This window comes from Centroberyx gerrardi, chromosome 24 (genome assembly GCF_048128805.1).
Source record: "Centroberyx gerrardi isolate f3 chromosome 24, fCenGer3.hap1.cur.20231027, whole genome shotgun sequence".
NCBI lineage: Eukaryota > Metazoa > Chordata > Actinopteri > Beryciformes > Berycidae > Centroberyx > Centroberyx gerrardi.
The window spans coordinates 18,762,667-18,786,544 of record NC_136020.1 but is presented as its reverse complement, the minus strand read 5'-3'; the positions used below and the strand labels follow the sequence as shown (position 1 = coordinate 18,786,544).

The window sequence follows — 23,878 nt, the reverse complement described above, 5'->3', positions numbered from 1 at the left end:
TTGTGTTCATACAGCAGCAGCTTTAAAATGAACGATTTCACCAGAATTTGAGTAAAAACGGAGGCCTCTATCACGTCCAATTCTGACCAGTGTCATGTCTTATCTGAAAACATGGCAATTATGAGTCCTTGAATTTCAAAAACAAGACCTTGGAAGTCATTGGAAAGCCCTTGAATTTGATGTCCAGCTGAGCGTGTCCGGTCCTGAGAGAGAAAGTGTCACCGCTTGGTAATCAGGCTTTGCTGAAGGTGCTAAACTGTCAATACAGTGACCTTCAAGAGAACAACTGGACTGGTTTTCCCTGGACAAAGTGTGTGTGTGAGTGTGTGTGTATGTGTTTGTACATGTTGTGCATGTCAATTTGCAAAAGTGTGGATTTGTGCTTATTTGTGTGTTTGCAGCATGCTGTGTATATTTGTGCTTCTGGCTGTACATTTGTGCATGCGTGTGTGTGTGTGTGTGTGCATGTTAGAGTGTGTGTATGAGAATGTACATGTTTAAGATCATTTCCATGCATGTGTGTTTGTGTATGTGTGTGTGTCAATAAGTCAGTGTACATAAATGTGCATTGTTGTGCATGTTTGTGCTTATTTATGTGTATTTGTTCCCTTGTTGTGGAGGTATGTGTCGGGGTGTGTGTACACTTTTGTGTGCATGTGTGTTCAAGTGTGTATGTATTCATGCCTGTGTGTGTGCGTGTGTGTGTCAATATGTGTATGAGTGTGTGTGAGCTTATTTGTGTGCATGAGTGTGTTTAGACCAGTGTGTTTGTATATGTATATGCATGTACTTTGATTGTGTTTGTCTGCACGTGTGTGTGTGTGTGTGTGTGTGTGTGTGTGTGTGTGTGTGTGTGTGCGCGTGTGTGATCTGAAGCCACGGGGCCCTGAGTGCAGAGGAGGTGTTGGGTGCTGGGTGTCTCTGGCTCTCGTGATGCAAGGTCACCGCTTATTTTTCCACCTGCCCCGGCGTCAGCACTGCTGAATAATTCAGCCGTGCTTCTCGGCTTACGTCGGCATGGAAACCGGCCATTATGCAGCACTGCGGGTCTGAAATCGAACACCAGGCTTGATTGCGAACGGACGTAGGTGATGGGAGAGAGACGTAGAAGTATCATCTCTAGCTCTCTCTCCCTCTCTCTGACCTCGATGAAGCCCCTCATTTTCCCTTCTTCCACTCCAATCATCGCATCCTCCTCCTCCTCCTTCCACATCTCCATCCCCTCATCTCAGCATCTCCTCCTCCTTCTGTACGGCTTTGCCCCCGAAATGTCCCAGCATCCCAGCTCCGCCTCCTGCTGGGAGGTGAGAGATGAGGAGGAAGAGGGAACGGGGAAGGGGGAGGAAGCAGAAACCCGAGCGCAATCACACTTCCTACGCCTCCAGGCCCGGCAGCAAAGCCCCTGTTATGATTGCCTTTCATATCCCAATCCCCTTTCTCATAACAACAACCTCCCCTCTCCTTCTTCTTCTTCTCGCAAAAAAAAAAAAAAACGCTTGCTAATAAAACGCTGATATTGGCCTTTTATTAAATATCGGATATTGGCCAGTCAGGTTCCTCCCTGACCACAGCTACAGAAAAACAGTCTGGAAAAGCTGACATGAAATCTGATTTTCTTTATTTAATTGTTCTGTTAATGTTTTTTGTAAATCATTTCTTCATTTTAAAGGCAGCAATGTATCCCAGAGTCTCCCCTACCATTGAAAAGGGGTGGGGGGTCTTCCTGCCTTAAAGAGCTGCTAACACTAAAGAATTTCATCAGTCTGGGTTTCAGTGGAGAGTTTTAGTGTCCCATGGTGGTCTAAATGCTGTTTCAGAGGCTTTTCCACCCTGACAAGAATACTATTCTGGGTTGAAGCACGAAATACTTAAATAAATACAAATATTAAATATAAATATTGGCTACTTCAGTCTAAATATATTGAATCCTTGTGTATCTGTGCAATTGTGTGTGTGTTTGTTTGTTTGTGTGTGTGTGTGGGCCTTGCTGAGGAGTGCTGGGTCAGCCCTCTCTACCTCTCTAATTGGGACAAAGGGCGATGTCTTTATCTGGAGGATATCAATGGCAACCGATTGAGATCACTCCGCGCTCTCTCTCGCCCTCGCTCTCTCTCTCTCTCTCCCCGTCTCTCTCTCTCTCTGTCTCTCCCTCGTCTTTCTCTGATCAGTCAGGGAAGGAGTGATAGAGATGAGTGAAGTGATAAGGAGATTAATTTATTTGGGGTGTGTTACAGTAGGGGTTTGTTATGTGTGTTTTGGGACTTCAGGAACTTTACTTTACCTCCCCACACACATACACACTTCCATCTTGCCCTGCTGAAATAGGGGGTTAACAGCACGGTGTTGACCCAGTTGGCACAAGTAGGATCATTCCACCGGATTATCTAGGAATTGCGGGGGAACTGCTGTTGTAAACTGTCTCCTTTCCCTTTTCCCTGTTCATCTGGACCACAGTTATGCGCCGACAGCCTCCGGTTAACCTCCAACAACAGATAAAGCTGACGAAAGCTTCTCCTACCGTTTGACAGGGACCTCAGCAGTTTTCCTGCACTGTAAACGACAAACCATATGCGCCCGCTCTCTGCTCCTGCTGGCTCTGATCGTTTTTTTTCACAGGGAGAACATAAACAGGGAAAACTTCAGTGGAATTAGGTCACTTTGTTCTGCAGCTCCCCAGTAAATTGTCTGACAGATATACAGAGCATGGCAGTCAGACGTATATTCGTTCCTACAAGAACGTTGTGTCTTGCTCCGTTACAGCTCAGTGTCACATCGTTGCTTCTCAGTAACGTTGTTTAGCGATTGTGAACGCACCCCGGCAGCAAGCCGATAACTTATTTGACGCGATGCTTGCCGGATTTCATCGGCTTGTTCTGCAGGACGAGGAACATTTTTCTCGCTGTTCTGTTTGATTTCATTAGCTTCTCCTGCGCGGGTGAAACACATGTAATGAAACTTTTTTTTTTTTTTTTTTTTAGACCTCAAATATACGCTGAGTTTGTGGCCTTGACCAAAGGCAGATGGAGGCTGGATGTTAGGGGAGAGATGATCTTGTCAGTAGTGATAAGTGAGAAACGTGATTCACTTTCCCCTTGCATAATCCAATCAGAGTTTTGCAGGCCACTGGGCTGGTGTGTGTGTGTGTGTATGTGTGTGTGTGTATGGGTGTGTTCTTGTTCTTTGTAAAGGCCAAATGTGCACAAAAACAAAAACGAGGCAGATCCTCCAAACTGGGTAAATGTTGTTGATCCTCCCTTTACATTTTAATATTAAGGGTTTATGTTACAGTTAGGGATTAATTAATTAATGGAAGTATATTCATACCAGTGCATGTGTTTATGTGTATATAAATACTGTAGAATGTCATGCATATGTATATGGTGTGTGTGTGTGTGTGTGTGTGTGTGTAGCAGGGAGCACCAACACACTTCAAGCTGTGTTTATCTGTGTTAGCACAGCGCTTGTTTCAAGTCATTTCTTATTCAGCCCTCAGCACCCAAATAAACATAATGGGGCTAATAAGCTATATTTATTCCAAGCTGCTGCTGACTGGGTGTTTATGCTGATTAGGCTCGGAGGTTGGCTGTGAAACCGTCACACACGTGCACACACATAGACACACACAGTCACACACACACACACATGCTGCAAAAAATATCTTGGCACGTCATTTAATCTTGTAAATCTTAATTTTTTTGAGACAAGTTAAAGTCTGCAAATGAAGTGAAACGAATGAGGTGATATCACTTGTTTCCAATGCAAATCAACTTATTTCAAAGATTTTTTTGAATCAAGTGTCGTTTTCTATACTGTCGTTTGATACTAGTTGAGCGATCTGACTTATCCTGCCTTGTTTCAAGATAATGACACTTAATAATACTTAGACCCTAGAAAATTCCTGAAACAAGTGAAACTGCATTGGAAACAAGTGGAATTATCTCCCCATTAGCAGAATTTTTCACTTGTTTTTTGCTGAATATGAAATACTAAAAACTAAATGACTTGTTAAGATGGACATGTTTTTGCAGGGCACACATCAATAACTTGCCCTGGCCTACTTTACAGTTGTCACTAACTCATGCCTCCCCTCTCTCCCTCCCTCCAGCTGTGCATGCCCAAAGGCCTGTCGTTCCGGACGCAGGCGGACCAGCGCGACCCCCAGTTCCACTCCTTCATCATCACCAAGGAGGACGGGTCTCGAACCTACGGCTTCGTCCACACCTTCTACGAGGAGGTGACCAGCCCGCAGATCTGCTCCGCCATGCAGACGCTCTACCAGATGCACAACGCGGAGCACGCCTCCGCCAACCCCCCTTCCTCCTCCTCCTCTTCCTCCTCCTCCTCCTCCAGCATGGACTCTCTGGCGAGCAGTTTAGACGAGGCGGACTCCCCCACCGCCTCCTCCTCCTCCTCGTCTTCGTCTCGCGGGGCCGGCGGCTACGACTCGTCGCGGGACACCCTGTACGTGTCCAAGGCCCTGTGTCTGATCACACCCATGCCCTTCATGCACGCCTGCCGCCGCTTCCTGTCCCAGCTGCACAGGGCCGTCACGGCCTCCAGCGCCCCCCCGCTGCCGCTGGAGAGCTACGTGCACAACGTCCTGTACGAGGTGCCGCTGCCCCCTCCGGGACGCTCGCTGAAGTTCCACGGCGTGTACGAGCCCATCGTCTGCCAGAGGCCCGGGCCGGGCGAGCTGCCGCTGGCCGACTTCCCCCTGGGCGAGGCCTTCTGCCTGCTGGGCGTGGAGAACCTGGTCCAGCTCTTCACCTGCACCCTGCTGGAGATGCAGATCCTCCTCTACTCGCAGGGTGAGCATGACTACACACACTATCTTAGTGTTTTTACATGCATGTAAACGCAGACGCAATACAGGCACCCAAGCACCTCTGACTGGCTTACCTGTCTCTGTGTGCTGCGAGTTTAAAGGGACATTAAGTAATCTATGATTTATCAACCTCTATTATCAACCAGTAGAAATTGCAACAGCAGCGTCTCTGGCACAAAGCTCCTCCCCCACCCCTCCTGTAATGGCCTGTAATTGACACAAACAGTGAAGTCAGATTTTGACGATAGAGGCAAGTAAGTTGGTTAATTAGAGCAGAGATACAACAGAAACGTCTAGTGAAGAGGTAAGTATTGCTTGCTGGTCTTGCTTCGTCATTTGCTCTTTTGGCTTGAGAACAAACCTTTTTAGCCTTCGTAGCTGAAATGTCGCTTGCTTGTAGCACCGTCCTCCATCGTTGAGCAGCTGAAAATGCAAGTAGGTGGGGGAAAGAAGTTGGGAGTGTCGTAGGTGGAGAGTTTTTGTTCTATAACAGTACATTGCTGGAAAGTGGGTTTTAAAAGCCAGAAATCTCAGCACCTGGCAAAGTAATCGTTGAGTCACTGGTATTGATCAACAACCCTATCAACCCCCTGCGAGATACATTCTGGTCATTTTGTGCTATGGGGCAGTAAAAATCGTACTTATTGGCTCTTTAAAACTTAGTGCTTCAGAGACAGAGACAAAGAGAGAGAAGAAGGCTCTCAAGTGAGCATGAAGAACCTCTGAAGTGCTCCAAAACGTTTCGTATATCAGCCTAAATGAGGTGCACTACTAAAGGGATCGAGTTTTCCTCAACAGATTCCTGAATTTTGAAGCATTCCTTCTAGGTTTCCCTTCATCCATTATTCACCGTTGCAGCGAGAGACTGTGCGGTGTTTTGCTACAGTAGGAGTGTGTGTTGGTGGCTGTGTGGGTGCAGACTGTCCCGCGGAGAAGCTGGATACTTTACTCAGCACTTTGAACTACTTTTTGGACTGACTTCACCCTACATTTCTCTGTCCTACTCTTTCTCAGTTTCGCTCTCTGCCTCCTACATGCTCGCCTGCGCTACACTCTGCTAACACAGTTTCTCTGAGGCTTGTTTGTTTATCTTTTGCACAGGACGAGTCACGTAAATAGAAACGGTTAACATGTATACACACACGCACACAGACTCCACAAACCCCAAAATAAAACCGCTGTATTTATTCTGCAGCATGCCCATAGCAATACACTCTCCTGTTCCTGTGGTGTATGCTAATTATAAGAGGTGAAGAAATCATTCAGCTACTCTTCGCGAAGAATAAACCTCCTTGTGTAAAAATACACAAATCACAAAGTGGGGCTGCAACCGAGAAGAGCGTCCCATCTCCCGAATTGAGACAGCGTAGATTTGCCCTATTTTCCCAAATGAAATTCTGGTGACCTCACTGCACAGGATTTCTGAGTATTTAAGATCAGTTTTCAAATGGTTACCTCTTGCTGGAGCCGCCAAGGTGCGAAGTTGCCTAGTGCAGCTTTAATGTTCGAAGAAGCACCCGTTTTTCCCAAGAGTAGCGTAATGATTTAATTTCTCAGTTCATTGATTCGTGCACCTTGGTGGAGCGCCCGGGCTGCGACACACACTTTCCCTTCGATAATACAAGGTGGACAGCTGGCCTGGAGCAGCGGGATTCATGGAGGAAGAGGAGGAGGAGGAGGAGGGGAAGGTTATACCTCAACACATCCATGCACGCCTGAACCATCGGTGGCATCAGCCTCCTGCACCCAGCCCCAGCTCACGTCATCACACCACGACCCCTAAAATAATCTGTGGTGTCTGTCTGTTCTGTCCCGGTCCGGCCGGCCCACAGCTGGTAATGACACCAAATGAGTTGAGGATTTGAGGCTGTAATCTGATTGTGGCACAGGGGCGGCTGACTGCACTGTACTGTACTGTACCGTACCGTACCGTACCGTACTGTACTGAAGGACAGTAGCTCAGCTTAGAGGGAGTGACTTTCGGATGGGAGATGGCTCAGTAGGCCACAGGATGAAATTAGAAAGCAGCTTCGGGACAGACTGTATTTTGTCTAGTGGGATATAGACCACTGGGGCAATGCTGTTATTAATCTCATTGAAACTGGTAAAACTCATCATAATCCACAACATTTTCATAGAAATAAATATCCGTTTTACTCTCTGTTGCCAATCATATAACACAATAGTGATTCAACCTATATCCAGTTCATGAAAGCTTTCAATTTGCTGTTCTAAAACACCCGGTGTCTGGTAGCTCTTTCCTGGAAGAAACTCAAACTTCATCTACAGAAAATCCAAGCTCCGCCCACACTGTTTGATTGACAGGTGATCTCTGGGAAGTGCAGTGCAGAAACACCACAGCAATGAGCGCTTAGCACCGAAGATGTCACCCTAAAATAAAAAAAACAAGGATCTCATGGATTACTACTTACAACTTTAGGGAAATTTGTTCGAGGGTTTCACAATACTGACTAGTGGCATAAATAATAAGGGCGCACTCTGAAACGCATCTCCGCTGGACGGGGAACAAAAGAGCCAGGCCCTCCGCTGCCTGCTCCTCTCTCATCCCACCATCCTTTGATGAAAGATGGGCCTCAGTGTTTTATTCATCATTCTCAGCGTCAGACGCAATCGCTCCTGAAGGGGGAGTAATTAAAAACCCCTCGCCCGGGTGGAAAAACATTCCCGTTTTTGTTCGAGCGCTCGTCATTTTTCACCGGGAATCACCTTTGGCATTCAATCCGGGGTCCGACTGCGCGACGCGGCTGTCAGAACGAGCCCCGATTTCTCCGTAATGGGAAAAAAAACACTCATTTGGCTGGAGGCAGGTGATGGAAGGGGGAAAACATCTAGAGCGTTCCCTGGATGTTAATGAGACAACGTTCCCGCCATATGTTCCCACGCTGTTCCTGATCAATCAACAAGCAATTACGCCATGACAGACGGAGGCATCGCCCCGCCCCCGAACCCCCCCTACCTGTCCGCCTCGCTCACTCATTGGCTGTGACAGGTAGGAGGAGAAAGTGACAGGCGAGCGTCTCCTCCAATCATGCGGCACAGCGGGAGGTCCGGGGATCCAGGAATGTAATTACAACGTAATCAGTGCCGTTCATTTGTATTCCTGCCAGGCTCCGCCGAACCTGGCAGCCGTTCAATACAGCAGGAACTAAATCTCCGTGTAAACGCCGAAAGAAACTGCTGTTACTTAAGGAAGCGTGAAAGTTATGCTCAAATCAGCGTAATCTTTGTTAAATGTCATGCTGAAATGTCAAAGATGTCCGCCGTCTCGCTCTGCAGCCTGAACAGTATCTTCCATGAACACGCCAACACACTCGCATACACACACGTTCTCACTTTCCCTATAACATCAGTTTCTTTATCGGGGCGGTTTCATTTTATTTTATTTTGCTGGTCATTTGTTTTTGTGTTTTGTTTAGATTTAGATTTAGATTCTGTTAGCCAATTCAGCTGCATCTTTGCTTGTCACCATGATTGTTCTGTATCGATTATTTAAGACGTTTCTGCTTTATTGGATAGTTGACAGTAGAGAAAGACAAGTGAGAGAGAGAGAGAAGATAGGCTTAATTCAAACCCACAGTGTCTGGGGTTACATGTGTCTCAGCCAACTGAGCCACCAGGTCACCTGCATTTCGTCACTGCAGGGTGAAAACCTCGTAACCTCCACAATATCAGCTTTTCAGGAACTACGGGGAAAAAAAAAGACAAAAAAATAGCCGTGTTTTTAGCTGACTAGTTGCTGACTTTCCTCAACTCATAGAGGAACCATGTAATCCTTCAATTGAAGTTAAAACTGTAAAATCAACTAAACTGGACTTAGTCGTATAACAACAGCGATTAGTTGGTTTGTTTTCATTTGTTTTTAAATTGGATGTTTCTATAAGCCCCTTACTTTTTTTTATCTGACCTCCAAAAATTTTTATTAAATTTTTTATTTATTTTTAATCATTGTATTTCTTCACTGTGCTCTTATCACCTCACCTCTATGTTTTATCGCCGTGCAAATAAACTAAAGTAAACCCAGCTCCTCTAGAGCACCTGAGTTCAGCTGTTCGCCGCAGTCAGCTCGTCTCTTCCTGTGTTGATCAGTCCCCTGATGCACCGTTACAGTTTCAAAATGACTCGACACGTCTCGTCCTGTTCTTCAGGCTTGGCTTTTAGCGGTCACAGGAATGCACGCATCCATGAGCTGCTTCTCCACCGGGGCCTTTTTGCAGCGTTGTGGTTTACCATATCAGATTGTCTTTTTTTTTTTTTTTTTTTTAAATGACTACACATTTCCTCACATATCACAAACGCTTGTAGTCGTCATATTTCAAAAGGGAGTTTCTTTGGCGATGCAGCGTGCAGAAAATGTTGTCAAAAAAGAATGGGCCTTTTTTTGAAAAGAGCACCCGTAGCAATATTTGCCTTTAAAGAATATCACAAAGTAGTTCAACCCAGTTCAGCAGCAGATGGAGAAGATAAAATCACTCACTGTTACTTTCCCTCCTCATCATCTTTTCCTCGTTCCCCATGCGCGTTTGCTGATAGCTTTTGAAGTGTTTCAGTGTGAGGGGAAAAGGGTTGAAATTTATGAGGTGTGAAGGAATATAGCTTAGGAGAAGCAAAATGAGAGACACTTCAGATTATAGCAGCAAGTGTTAATGAAGTCAGCTGAGAGGCTAAACTTGTCTTGGCGTGATGTGAGTGAGAACGGGAACAGGTAGGATGGGATTTGCTGCAACATGAACAAAGTAGCAGGAATGTGTTAACGGGAGTCAGTTTCTCTCGGTTTCCCACAGAGGGGTGTGTGTGGGAGAAGCAGAAACTTTGAACCTGTTCAGACTTGAGAGCTGAAGCAAACACACACACACACACACACATCCACAGGTGCAGGTGGGATGCACAGACTCCTTGAAAGGTTTATCCTGTTTCTGTGTGGCATGGGTTCAAAACGTTGTGGTTCAAAGAAGGAGGGAAAGGTGAAGGAGAAAGAGAGTGAGAGAAAAAGCAGGACTTATGAAGCCCTTTATACTCATTTTACATCTAGGAAAACAGAAAGGAGGTTGGAGCTTCTAATGTTAAAGTATGTGGGGTTGGGTGCTGTAGGATAAAAAGGCTCCTCTAGTTGTCGTGGAGAAAAAGAGATCCAAAGCACTTCAAAAATCAGATAAAAAGCCTTTATTCTATTTTGCTTGTCATAATTCTAAGTTGAAAACTGTTCCCGGTAAGTATGACTAGCCCAATAAAATAAAGTCTTTTTATGTGCCTTGGATCTCTGTTGTTTCCCATGTTATTTTACATCTAGTTGTTCCTCAGTCCTGAGTTGTGAAGCATTCCCTCCAGGTTTCCCTTCATCCATTATTCAGAACTGCAGTGAGATGCTCTGTCCTGTTTACAGTGTCTTATAGAGCCTCTGCTACAGTAGCAGTGCAAGTGTGTGGTTGTGTGGGTGCAGAGTAGCGCTTTGACAGTACTGTCTGGATTAACTTCACTTCAGTAAAATGGGAAGAAGTTGCCGCGCGCTCGTAGCCTCGATGCAAATCGTATTTTTATAGATAAATGCTCAACAAGCGCTTCTCTGGGTTTTATGCTGAATCGCTGCTCTTTCAGTTAGAACTGAATTGTCAAAAAGGAAAAGCCAAAGAAGCTAATCCCCTCCCACAAACCCTGTAGTCACATTAAAGCTAGGCACTAGGTAAGATTTCTATGTAAAAACGCACCCTTCTTCTTATCAGCCTGAATCACAGCATCGGGACAGAGAAGAGCGTCCCATCCCCTCTAATCGAGGTGTTGTAGATTTGCCTATTTGCCCAAAGGAAATTATGGTGACAGTTATGGACACTGGTGTAAAAACCTCTCCATCCACTAGAATTGACAAATCAAAACTTGAGAAAGCTGGTCTCACCGACGTTAGATCTTTTCCTCTCTCGTCTCTTTGGTTCCTTTTGGTTTAAAACGTCACAGACCGGCCGGGTTGGTAAACATGAGCGAGCTGTGTGCAGTTTACTGGCATCACATATCATGATTTCTGGGTATTGACGTTCAAAATGTTCAAACTGTTATCTCTCGCTGCCAATGTGTGAAGTTGCCTAGTGCAGCTTTAAAGACCAGTGTTTCAACAAAAGATGTATTCATCAGGAATCAGGAAGCATTTTATCAAAACATTGGTCTTTTTTGGTCATTGCATAAAAGATATTTCTTGCACTGAGACTATTTTAGGTGTGTTATGCTTTTGCCAACACCTCAGCAATCCACAAATGTGTTCTCTTTACCTCTTTTAACTTCACCTTTCACCCTACATTTCTCCATCCTACTCTTTCTCAGGTTTTGTTGTCGACCTCCCACATGTTCTCTGTTTTGCTGTCGGATATTTCACTATCTCTGTGACTCGCCTGTCTAATTTCTCCCACCGGAAGAGAAACGTGAAAGCAGAAGGGGTTAATGTGGTCTGATGCTTGTGCAGACACCTGCGCCCAAGTGGCCATTTAAATCACACTTGTTTTTGTTTGGTGGTCTTGTGGAGTCTGTTATCTTTTATTGGTTCTCTACCACCTGTTCTGGTGCCTTTTTGTTTGTGTCATTAGTTTTCTCATGAATATCCCAAGAGCGGTCACAAAAGACAACTTAGTAGTGGTCGAATCTATTGGACATCTACTGTGTGGCTGACCTTTATACAGATAGAGCACCTTTTCAAAAGTGTTACAGAGAGCTCCACAGGAAAAATAAAAATGAAAGCAATGAATAACACACAAACATGAACAAAATCATGAACGAATAAATCAAGAAAAAAGAATAAGCACTTACCATTTTGGTGAGGAATAAGATTATGCTACCAACCCAATGTACCAACGTAATAAAAAAACAATATGCCATCAAAACAAGCTGCTGCAAAATGTGCTATAAACAAAAGTGCAAACAAGTTAAATAAAGGTTAATAGTAAGAGAAAGAAGCTTGGAATTCAAACCTGGAACAGAACAAAGAGCCGTGGTGTGATTTCAGGAACACACACACACACACACACACACACACACACACACAAAAGCACACTCTCGCTGTCACGACTTGCCCGTCCGCCCTTCATCATCCCTGATGCTCCTCACTGGGGGCCGGGTGACAAATAGAGTAAATTAGCCCTCCTCCTGTCGAACACATATTAGAGACATTAATTTTACTGCTCCACGCACCCGGTGCCTAATGACTTGTTTGTACCTTGGCCTTAAAATGGAAAATTACAAGCACCGGTAATCATTGATGGATTTGCATACACATACACACACGCATACACACACACACACACACACACACACACTGCAGGTGCACCTGCAGATACACTTGAGGTTGTTAATGGATTTGCATACAACCTTTGCAATTAAGCTCTGCACGCTGTCTCTTCTTCAAAAAAGTATATGCATAAAGAAAAAGAAATTGTATACTGTTTAATTGCCATGCAGGTTTGTGTGTGTGTGTGTGTGTGTGTGTGTGTGTGCACGCGCCCCGTGTTAGCAAACTTGTCTTATTAATATGATAAGAAGCATGGAGACAATGTTGACATGTTTTATTATGCACACTTAATCAGCATCTGGATCATTAGAGCTACTGTTTATACAAAGTAAGTGGCCTGCAGTTGAGTGTGTGAGTGAGTGTGTGTGTGTGTGTGTGTGTGTGTGTGTGTGAGAGAGAGAGGGAGGGAGGGGGGGCATGGCAGTCAGTCAGAGACAGACATAGAGAGTTTGAGGACACACACACACACACACACACACACACACACACTCCAGGAAATACATGGGCAGAGCTGCTGCAACTCTCCAAGTTTCTCTTGTTGAATATAAATCAGTCGGGTTTGTGGTTAATGCAATGGAGGGCCTTGGAAAGCTTAATGCATTTTGAATGAAAGTGCACAGATTCCATATCTGCCCGAGTAGGAAAGAGGAGATGAAGGAATGAGAAGGAATGAAAGGGAACAAGGAGAGAGAGAGAGAGAGAGAGAGAGGGTGAGTGGATGGAGGAGGGGGTAGAAGAAGAAGAGAGCGGCTGATTGGATAAATTGGTGTAAGTCTATCATGTTTTATTCTGTTTTTTTTCCCTGGAGGTCACGCAGGCTTTTCGTTCTGGTCATCATAATCACATCTGATGAAACTGCCGCTGAACTCAATACCAAAGCCAGCCTACGACCACTGGCCTTAATCTGTTATAGGGAACAGGAGAGGCAATACACTCAGGAACACACACACACACACACACACACACACACACACATAGATGCGGAAACGTGATTGAAAAGAATCCATCAGAATGCAATTCCTCAGTTTTTTTTCCCACTCAAATTCAATTTGAATCACTTGATTAAAGTCCCTCTTGCACTTCACAGTACTCTCACCATATATGTATTAAATCTCTCTCTCTCCTTCTCTCTCTCTCTCTGTCTCTCTCTCTCTCTTCTATTCACGAGGCTTTATGGTGCAATAAAACCATTCTTATATTGCCAAAGCACTTGTGCAAAACTCATCACCAGTACATTCTCAATTTCAATTGGTTATGATTTAATATGTAAACATCGGGGAACGTTATGTAGTAATTTTAAGTTGGATTGTTGTTCTCGTTGAGACCATTCCAATATTACCAAAGCATAATTGCAAAACAAATTATCAATATATCTCAATTTAGTTTAAATTCTCTCCCTCTCTCTCTCTCTCTCTCCCTCTCTCTCTCTCTCTCAGACTACCAGCGGTTGATGACAGTGGCCGAGGGCATCACCACCCTGCTGTTCCCCTTCCAGTGGCAGCACGTCTACGTTCCCATCCTGCCCGCCTCCCTGCTCCACTTCCTGGACGCCCCTGTTCCCTACCTGATGGGCCTGCAGTCCAAGGAAGGCACCGACCGCTCCAAACTGGAGCTTCCTCAGGAGGTACGGAGTGACTTCGTGTTCTTGTACTTCTGTCTTTGTGAGAACCAGCTTGACTTTTTGAGTGAAAACATTTTCGGAAATTAAGGTCATTTTGGCCAGTCCTCACTGCTTCAAGGGGAGAGTTTAGGGTTTGGACTTAGGTTTAGGTTATGGTAAGGGTTAAGATTAAAGTCCCCATGAAATGAACTCCTGTTACTTTTAGGCTACTTCCTGGAAAACATAGTATCTTTCATGTTTAGGATTAGGACTTGGGTTTAGGGTTAAAATTAGGATTAGGTTTAAGGTAAAGGTTAGGGTTAGGCATCTAGTAGTGAGGGTTAAGGTTGGGTTCAAGCATTAGGGAATGACTGTATGAATGTCAATAGAAGGTCCTCACATGTATAGTAAGACGGGTGTGTGTGTGTGTGTGTGTGTGTGGTGAACTTAAACTTCACTGTGGTGGTGGTGGTGTGTATGTGCGTGTGTTTCTGTGTGTTCGCACCTCTGTATGTGTGCGTGCGTGTATGTACGCATGCACGAGTTTATGCCTTTGTGTGTGTGTGTGTGTGTGTGTGTGTGTGTGTGTGTGTGTGCATGCTTGAGTGCACAAGCTACAGCAGTTGCGGTCAGGGCTCGTTGCTGCTGACTGTACATTGTCCAAGGCCAACGCTGCACAGCAGCAGCAGAGTAACACACTCAGACTGCCAGGCTCCTATTCAGACAGACAGAAAATTTACAAAAAGACCTTTCTGTTATAAACAGGTCCTGTAGACTCTTTAGTCTTACACACATACACACACACACAACTGGAAGGGGGATTTCACCATTGTTCCTCTGGAAACTCACTCCAAGGCAAAGGGAATCTGAGGAGGATTTTCCCCGTCTCTCCATTCTTCTTGTCCTTGTATTCAAAAACCCAAACACTCCTCAGATAGCAAGTGGGTGAAACTGTCAGTGTGCACGTGCGCTGAATTAAAACCGGTATTTAGCTCTGTGTACAGTTACGGTAATTGTGCGTGTGCGCGCGTGTATTCATGTGTCAAGGCGAGATAAGGCCCCTAACAAAGCGGAACATCCCGACCAGGCTTTCCAGCTTCCGGCTTTGCTTACATCCCCGATTCCCAGTGCTCGTTAAGCCGGCACACTCCGTATGGATGCTAATTATCCCAGCCAGCGCTGGATGCTGTGGCGCCCCCAAGAGCCCCTCTGCCTCCCCTCTGCCTCCCCTCCTATTCAGCTTTCCGCCCCTTGTCTTCCCCAATCCCCCCGCTTGCCAAGATTTCTGAATCTCCTTCTATTTCTGAATGATCCTTTGAAGTGCCGGTGACCTAGAAATGGATTGATGATGAAAGAATGGCTCAAAGCGAAATGAGGAGAGGAGAGGGTGAGAGAGACGAAAAGATGGGTGGAATTGGTGAATTAATGCCAGACAAGGCTTGCCTTTTTGAACCCTGTATTTTTATTTCCAGATCCTGCTCTCTCCTTTTCATCTGCTTAGCCGTCTGTCGATAACGTCGGCCGTGTTTGCATTGCAAACAGGCAAGCGAACACGCAGACACGTGTGCAAGGCTCCCGTGTTCAACACTTTTATCATCCCTTTCTCATATTTTTCCCCCTCTTTTCTATCCTTGCACTAATACAAGTGTAGTGGGCTTTCAACCCAAACTAGGCCAACCTTTCTGGAGACAAAAAAGGTTTGTCCGTGGGCTCGCCCAGTGGGTCGCACGCTCCACTTTTCACCGCCTCCCAAATCAGCAGGAGCTGCACTTAGATCTGACCTTACGTGAACGAGGCTGTGTTTACACCGCTGATCCAGCCCTCACAGACAGAAACAATGAGTCAATCCTGCATCCAAAAACACACAGCTGAGAGCGGCCCGGAGCCGAGGGAGCGGCCTTTTAGAGAGCTGTGGTGAGATGCTAATATAATTTGTCATTCAGGTTTGTGCACAGCAGTGTGTCCACATGGATGTGTATGTGGGCTCAGATGGAAGGAGGGCTGGAGCAGAATTGGCAGAGTGATAGATTACTTCAGGGCTTCGGGACTAGAGACTGAAAGCGTGTTTTACAATTTTAAGCCGCCTTTTTGGTAGCTGTGTGTGTGTTCTCTGCAGCCTTGTGCTACAATAGAGAAACAGGTTTCGCTGAGTTAGAAAATACCTCAGCCTAACCCAACTCAAATTCAGTCTGTCTTTCTAGAGCTTCTTTATCCTGGGGAAAATAGAAATATATCCCTGATCGACATCATTTCCTCTTTCTCTGTTTGTATGGGACAGACTAACTCAATGCCTGGCAGTTAAATGTTGGCATGTTTATCAGCAAACATACACACCTTGTAGAACCTTGTAGAAATCGTCAGGGTCCACTGGTAAGTTTGGTAAACTGAGGATCTACCAAGTAGCTGTGGCAGTCTTCTGTGTTTGAATTGGAAACATAGCAGTCTGCCCTCATACCTGTTTTTGTTTTGAATTTGAATTTCTACCTGTGTGTACCGGCACGTGCACGTGCAAGTGCATCCTCTGTTTGTGTTTTTTTTCTTGTGCGGTTTAGAGCAATACTATTGAGATCAGAGGTTTCGCCTTAATCCCGTATGAGGGTGTGACGCTAACTCCATTACATCAGATTAAGGTTGATCTCTGACAATAATCTGCTGTTATCAATCACATAGTGACCTAGATTCCCAGCACCTCTTCATCTCCGACCCCCAACCCACCTCTCCTCCTCAAACCAATCTGTCCTCAATATGGCTCCTTGTAATACCTGTCCCAGGGCTCTGAGCTCGGCTGCAGGCTTACTGCTGTCAAACACTTTCATCTTCTGTCACTGACATCGAGTTTTTATTTTGTTTTGGTCTCAGTAGAGTTAGAGCGCCGTCACAGTCGTATCAATTTAGCACAAGACGCTAAAGCCATAACCATTGCTTGTTGGTGGAAATATTCTTAATATTCTACATAACTATGACTAAAATGTCCTTTACCTTTTTCAGGCCAACCTGTGTTTCGTGGACATTGACAACCACTGCATCGAGCTTCCAGAGGATTTCCCCCAGTTCCCCAACAAGACGGAGTTCATCCAGGAGCTCAGTGAGGTGCTGCTGCGCTTCGGCCTTTCTCCCAACGGAGGGGCTCCCCCACGGACCAACACCACCACCACCCCCGCCCGCCCCGGCAGCAACCCCTCCACCCCGGGCCGGGAGCGCAAGGCCGTGGCCCTGCGGGAGCTGGAAGACGACGGGCGTAACGGGAACCTGGCCGGGGAGGAGCTGGCGGTGCTCGAGCTGCTGCAGGGAAACGCCACGCTGGAGAGACTGCAGGCGCTGGCCAAACGCACCGGGGTGACGGTGGCCCGCGTGGACGCCCTGAGGGCCGGGGTCAAAGGTCAGGTGACGGAGGGGCACGGGGGGCGCACGGCGGCCGAGGAGGAGGAGCTGAGGAACGCCAAGCTGAACGTCCAGCTGAGGGAGGTGTTCGCCAGCCGCTTCGCCACCATGTTTGCCGACTACGAGGCTTTTGTCATCCAGAGCGCGCCGGATCTGGAGTCCTGGCTCACCAACAGAGAGCAGATGCACAACTTCGACAAGGTGACAAAATCACACACAAACACACTTTGGCCCCAGGTCACTCTACAGGTATAATGACCAGTTGAACATGAACCAAACACCGCTAACATGTTACATCTCGGTCAGCTGGAGTGTTACTGTATGTGGCAGAAATTGGATTCTGTGTGTTGTGCTGGAAAAACCATTTCGGTGTGAAACGTTATTTGCCTCCTGTGTGAATAATTATGACCTGCATTCAGAGCAGGGCACAGATTGTAAATGACAGTGTTTGCAGACTGTTTGCACTGCATTTCCCTTGCGAGTCGATGCAAATGACATCTACCATGTATCGAAAATGGGTCTGCTGTCGTGCATCGATTAATTTGTACGTTTCTACATCTCCCTGCCTGTGTGACACTATTATATGGCCATTTATCCCTATTTTTTCTTCCTGTCTTTTCTTCTCCCTATATTTCTTCTATTCTAGGCCTCGTTCCTGTCAGACCAGCCGGAGCCCTACCTGCCCTTCCTCTCCCACTTCATCGAGACCCAGATGTTCGCCACCTTCATCGACAACAAGATCATGTCCCAGTGGGAGGAGAAGGAGCCGCTCCTCCGCGTGTTCGACGGGCGCATCGACAAGGCCCGCCTGTACAACGTCCGCGCTCCCAGCCTCCGATCCTCCAACTACCAGAGGTGCACCATCCTCAAGGAGTCTGGTAGGTTCAGTGGGGAGAGGTGCGAGTGCGCAAACGTGTTCAAGGGTCTGGTATAAATTGCTAGAAACGTGATTAAAGCACGAGCGTTAAGTGGTTTGAGAGGCTTATCCGTAGGGGAGAGCAGAGAAGAGAAGAGGGAGAGAAAACAAGAAAGACAGCGAGTTTAATTGGCAGCTTGAAAGCGGAGCCTCCTTTCCCATGTGCTGTCTGTTTATCAGTATGCTGCACATCTGTCCGTCTTCCTAACTATGTCTGGCATACCAATCGTCCATTAGCCGAGGTCAGAGTCAGACAAGATTGCACTGTGCCGTACAACTTGAAAACACACATACACACACACTACATCCATCTCTCTGTTTCTACTCCCATCTCTCTAGAGTTCCTGCCTCCGCTTCCATTTCTCCTTCCCCTTCTCGCCTCTCATTTATCCTCGGCCCAGTTCTCCCCAGCGTCCACAAAATCCTCCTCCAGGACCCACTTCCCATTTCTCTCCATTTCAACCCAGCAAACGCTTCATCACTCTCTCTCTCACACACACACATCGATTACACACAAGTACACATTCTCTGACACCGTCTTGCTGCGTTCCTCGGCTGCAAGAGTGTTTGGTCAGGTCTTTTTTTTTTCTTTCAATTAGTGTTGGTTTAGCTTCCCATCGTTAAGCGTCTAATTGGTGCTGAATGTGCAGCAGTGAGGCAGGAGGCCAGACTCAGGACTGACTCAGACAGTTGGAGGCCAATAGGGAATCTTTGTGGCTGTTGAATTGGATGCATGTGTCTGTCTGTGGTTTGGAGATGTTAATAGAACTGTAAAAGGGTGGAAAAGGTTGTTTATTTAAAGAGTAAGGACCAAAGGAGTGTGTGTGTGTGGGGTTGTGTGTGTGCACTAAAGAGATGCGTGTTGCCTTCTAGGGCAACAAAATTAAGCAATTAAGCAATTAAGAATCGCAATTTCCACGATTAATAGTCGTACAGCATTGTCATATAAAGGCAACATTGAAACATTTCAACATCTGCTGTAGTTTAAAATATTCAGTATGTTGATATAACCCAGCAAGCGACATGCAGGAGGAAGTTCAGCATCAACCCAGACAAGCACAAAATTTTCACAATGCATTGTGGGATGGCAAAAATTCATATTTAAACAGCTTTGTAAACTGTTTTCAGCTGATATATCAGAAAGATATTTAGGCCCTGATTATAGAAAATGATGCAGGTAGCAGCTATGGACGATCAAGTCAAAATGTCTTCTGGGTAAAAGTAGCAAAAGAAGCAGCAATATGATTTTGTTCCTGGAATCATTAGAACTATTAATAATCATGATTGCAACATCTGGAAAAATAATCAGGATTGTCATTTTAACCGTAGTCGTGCAGCCCTTCCTTTTCTCTACTTTTTGGCGTGTGTGTGTGAATCTGTGTGTGCGCACGGGTGTGTACACGTGTGTGTCGGCTGTCTGTGACCCACACCGTTTGATTTTTAATGGGCCGAGCGATGTAAAGCCTTAATTGCAGAGGGAGAGCTCATTGAAGGGTGATGGGGCATGCAGGTACCCAATTACCCAGACAAAAGGCAGCCTTTTCTCTCGCCTAACTCCTCCTCGCTGCCTGCGGCGCCTCGCTCCGGTGCCTCCGCTCACCGCTGAGATGAAGACCGAGATTAATACGCCGGGTCCATTCAGAGGAATCCGGTCCGACGCGAAAACAAGTTGAATCCTAACAGAACAACATAACCCAGACAGTCGGCGGCTGTTTAACAACAAGCATAGTTACGTTGACCGACGCCTGATAGAGGAGAGTTTCTGTGTGTTTGGTGTTGCTGGTGTACCATGTGCGAGGAGGAGATAAAGGAGTTGAAGGACGCAGAGGAATGAGTCGGTCAGAGTGTGTGTTTGTGTGTGTGTGTCTCTAGGGGAGAGAGGGGGAGTAATGAGTGGGAGAGAGAGAGAGAGAGAGAGAGAGAGAGAGAGAGATGATAGGACAGCACACCTCATCCTGTGATTTATAATGTAAACAGCCTGTTTTGGAAGTTCTGCCAGGTTTTTGTTCCTTGCAAATGAGCAGATGTTGCACATATTTGCTTCATTAGGCGAGGAAGACAAGTGTGTGTGTGTGTGTGTGTGAGTGAGTGAGAGTGGGAGAGCGCTTATTCTTCATTGTTCATGTTTGTCAGGTCTTGTACATGTTGACACAGGCGTCTGTCTAGCTGGCTCACACTGCAGCTGATAGATTCTGATTTTTATTTTTTTTTTTCCCTCATGTGACTCATCTCAGCTGTTTTCTAATCAGTGTGAACAGCAAAAACCTGCATGGAGTCACATCTTCTGAATTCTGATCTGGAAAACAGGGATATGTGGTATAAAATCAGATCTCAAGGCGTGCGACCTACATGCCACTTGCATTTGAAGGCTCAAATTGGTATTTGTCAGCATTGCCATGACAATAAGCAAATCTTACATCATTCACCTGAGACAATTGTCATAATTTTGCCGCCATGGCAGCTTGACTGAGCCAGCGTTAGCATAGAGGACAACGAGGCACAACAATGGAAAGAAAGAGAAATAGCCGACTTGGTTAGTCAAAATTCAGTCACATAATGAAATCGAAATGAATTTGAAAATGAACAGAAGCGTAGGTACAAAAACAGATGTGACGTCTTTTGTTATTGTTACTCTGTCACGTGTGCTGCTGTCGATTTTGCTGTCAGTTCATATTGGATTCAGATATGCCTTATTAAATCCTAGAATATGAGTATTGAGCAAGCCCTGCAGTGTGAATGTCACCTTTGGCTCATATTAAGATCCTTTCAGATATGTTTTCTATGTGATTATTGATCACATTAAATATCCCTCTATCTGTGACCCACATTAAAACTCCCCTGCTCGTCCCTCCAGCCCAGGCCATCGAACAGAGGCTGATGAAGATCGACCACACTGCCATCCACCCCCACCTGCTGGATATGAAGATCGGTCAGGGCAAATATGAGCAGGGATTCTTCCCCAAACTGCAGGCCGACGTGCTCAACGCCGGACCGACCAATAACAAGTGAGTAAGCTACCAACTTATTAGCCAATGCCACGCATGGATTTAGATCTGCAGATTAGTAGTAGTCCCAGGTTTTACATGGTTTCTGGACGGCTTTTGCTCTTTTAGCTTCACCCCTAAAGAGGAATTGTTTGGAAAACTCTGCAGCACTAATGCAGGATGAGGGGACGTCTGCAGTAGCTGTATTAGTGTCAAATCATGCATTATTATGCTTAGATCTACACAGTAGTCATGGCTTCTTTTATTTTGACACCCAGCTTTGTAATTCAATGTTTTATGTGGATCCCAGGGAAACTGGCCTGTCGCCTGTGTGTTGCTAATGGAGGATCCTTAATAAACTAATAAATCAATTCTTACACCTAAAAATATCATCAGAAGCAATCAGGGTAAAAGCAGTCGTAATCTGTTTGGCAGTTCGAAGAAAATGCCTTTCCGTAGCGGTTTTTGGCTTTAAGAGCCAGAGAGTGTCTGATTATGATCGTGCAGAATTTAGTTCTAGTTTCCTCTGTAATCAGTGGGGCGTCATGCTCTCTCAGTGGCTCTCTCTCTCAATGTTTTCAGTGCTGTAACTATACTGTGTCGTTCAGCAGGTGGGCGCATAGGACGGCGACGGCTCAGCGCAGGAAAGACCGCCACAGACAGCAAACAGAGCATCTAAACCTGGACAACGACCTGAAAGAGGTAGATAACTTGCCCTCAACTTGCCCTCATCCTCCCCTCAACTTGCCCTCAACTTGCCCTCATCCTCCCCTCATCTTGCCCTCATCTTGCCCTCATCTTGCCCTCATCTTGCCCTCAATGTGCCCTCAATGTGCCCTCAATGTGCCCTCAATGTGCCCTCAATGTGCCCTCAACTTGCCCTCAACTTGCCCTCAACCTGCCCTCAACTTGCCCTCCTACCTCGTCTCTTCTCTTTATACTCTACAAGCATGCCTTTATGTTCTATGTATGTCTCATGTTGTCATATTTGAGTTTAGCTTGTCTTCGTTCTACAGCTAAATTCATGTTTGTTTCTGTTTTAGTTTTCTATGGTTTTTCATGGTGTTTCACATGCATTCATGAGTTCATGTGCATGCTGCTTTCTCTCTCTTTTTTTTGTTCTGTCTTTTTTCCATTCTTCTCTTTTGTTTCTGTCTTCTTCCTCTGTCTGGTCGTGCGTCCTGCGCTGGTTCGGTTGGGGTTTGGGTCGCACCACTCCTCAGCAGGTAGAGGGGTGTCTGGTCCTGCAGAACTCCATGGCGTTTTGGGAGTGGGACAATGCGTCCCCCCCGCCTATCAAACCGCCCAAAAAATCTGCCTCCGCGTCCTGCCTGGTATGTGGAGGAGCTGCCTGTGTCGTGGACTCCCGCTCAAAGCCTTCCCCACCCCAACCCGTACTCTCTTATCCAGGGTTCCCACTTGATATAATATTCCTGGAAAATCCTGGAATATCCTGGAATTTCCTGGAATTTAGAGAGGTGTATTCCAGACAAGGAAAGTCAGGGGATTTAAAAAATTCACACTTTAATTGCATTAGCTGGTGGTTTTCAGCTGTTTTTCTCCACAGTTTTCTTCCACTGTAGTAGAAACCAGACTGTTTACCCCTTGAGAACTTTTCTGAGCTGAAAAACAACATTAACAAACCAGAAAGGATATAAATAAAATATTTAGGTCACCGAAGCGCTCCGCCTAAGTTTTGGAAAGTCATGGAAAAGTTGTGTTTTTCAGTTAGTGCCACAGTGGGAACCCTGCTTATCTAAGAGGACAACTAACTCCACCCCACCCCCTAACCCCCTAGACACAAATACACACACACACACACACTCCCCAAAAGACTCCCTGGCTTTCACTCCTCTCCTGTATCACACCTCTCCCCGTTTGCTCGCAGAAATCTATTCCTGTCTTGTGTTGGATCTTCAGAGCTTGCCACATCAAAAAATCACAGTCTACAGTAATAATAATACTAAGTGGTGAACTGCTAATAATGATAAGTAGGAAAATAAACTTCTATAACAAGTCTTTCTAAAAAGATATGAATGATATGAATGAGTTTCATTCCAAAATGAGGTAATCGCCTTTCAAGAAAAGTTATATGTTCTCCTAGAAAACAAGGGATAGCACAAAATTCTAACAAATCAAGGTTATGTAGGTTATTGAAGTTCTTGGTCGACAGTCTTAATGTTTTTCACTTTGTCAGAGTTCATACTGCATCATCTGTCCAGTTAATCTCAGCGGGGAAGGAGAACGAGACAAAGAAGTGGATCGTAGTCAAATTAGATAAAGATTTCTGTGAGAGGGGAAGGTGTGCGTTTTCGACATGCACCGTTAAATCGCAGCAGGATGAGTCCGCTGGAGCGTGGCAGCGAGGTGGAAGGTTTAACATCTCAACTCTCAGTGGCAGGTGGATAAAAAAAATTTAAAAAAAGACAGTTTTCTCATTTCCATGCTGTCATCTGATACAAGTCCTGTTGCAGAAAATCATCCAGGGGTTTGCATCAAGTGTCAGCAGAGCAAATATTAATACCTGGATTCCGACTGTGTATGTTATGCAGGGGCACAAGCGCTTGTACATACGCACACACACACACACACACACACACACACACACACCAGAGCTGTCAGTGTGTTTCAGAGCTAACCTGTGCTTTGTTTCCTCCTTCAGAAGTACATGCAGGAGGCCCGCAGCCTGGGGAAGAACCTGCGTCAGCCCAAACTGTCCGACCTGTCTCCTGCTGTCATCGCCCAGACCAACTGGAAGTTTGTGGAGGGGCTTCTGAAGGAGTGTCGCATGAAGGTGAACACACACACACACACACACACACACACAAAACTTAGAATTCATGTAGTCATTCACTCACTACCCGACTCCCTTCTTTCAGTCACACAC

The 23,878-nt window shown here is 45.8% G+C and overlaps 1 protein-coding gene across 9 annotated transcripts in view; it reads left to right on the top strand.

Annotated features, from left to right (window-relative positions):
• dennd5b (DENN/MADD domain containing 5B) overlaps positions 1-23,878 on the top strand; it is a 75,967-nt gene that overhangs the window by 37,776 nt on the left and 14,313 nt on the right. For 4 of the 9 annotated variants that reach the window (XM_071910104.2, XM_078282023.1, XM_078282022.1 and 1 more), the window contains 7 exons: positions 4,106-4,808; positions 13,547-13,734; positions 16,699-17,292; positions 17,738-17,969; positions 20,862-21,012; positions 21,600-21,693; positions 23,654-23,785. In XM_071910104.2, coding sequence (XP_071766205.2) covers positions 4,106-4,808; positions 13,547-13,734; positions 16,699-17,292; positions 17,738-17,969; positions 20,862-21,012; positions 21,600-21,693; positions 23,654-23,785 — 2,094 coding nt within the window. Of the gene's footprint in view, positions 1-4,105; positions 4,809-13,546; positions 13,735-16,698; positions 17,293-17,737; positions 17,970-20,861; positions 21,013-21,599; positions 21,707-22,203; positions 22,326-23,653; positions 23,786-23,878 lie in introns of all 9 variants that reach the window. The other 5 variants (XM_071910105.2, XM_071910103.2, XM_078282021.1 and 2 more) reach the window with 3 other exon arrangements.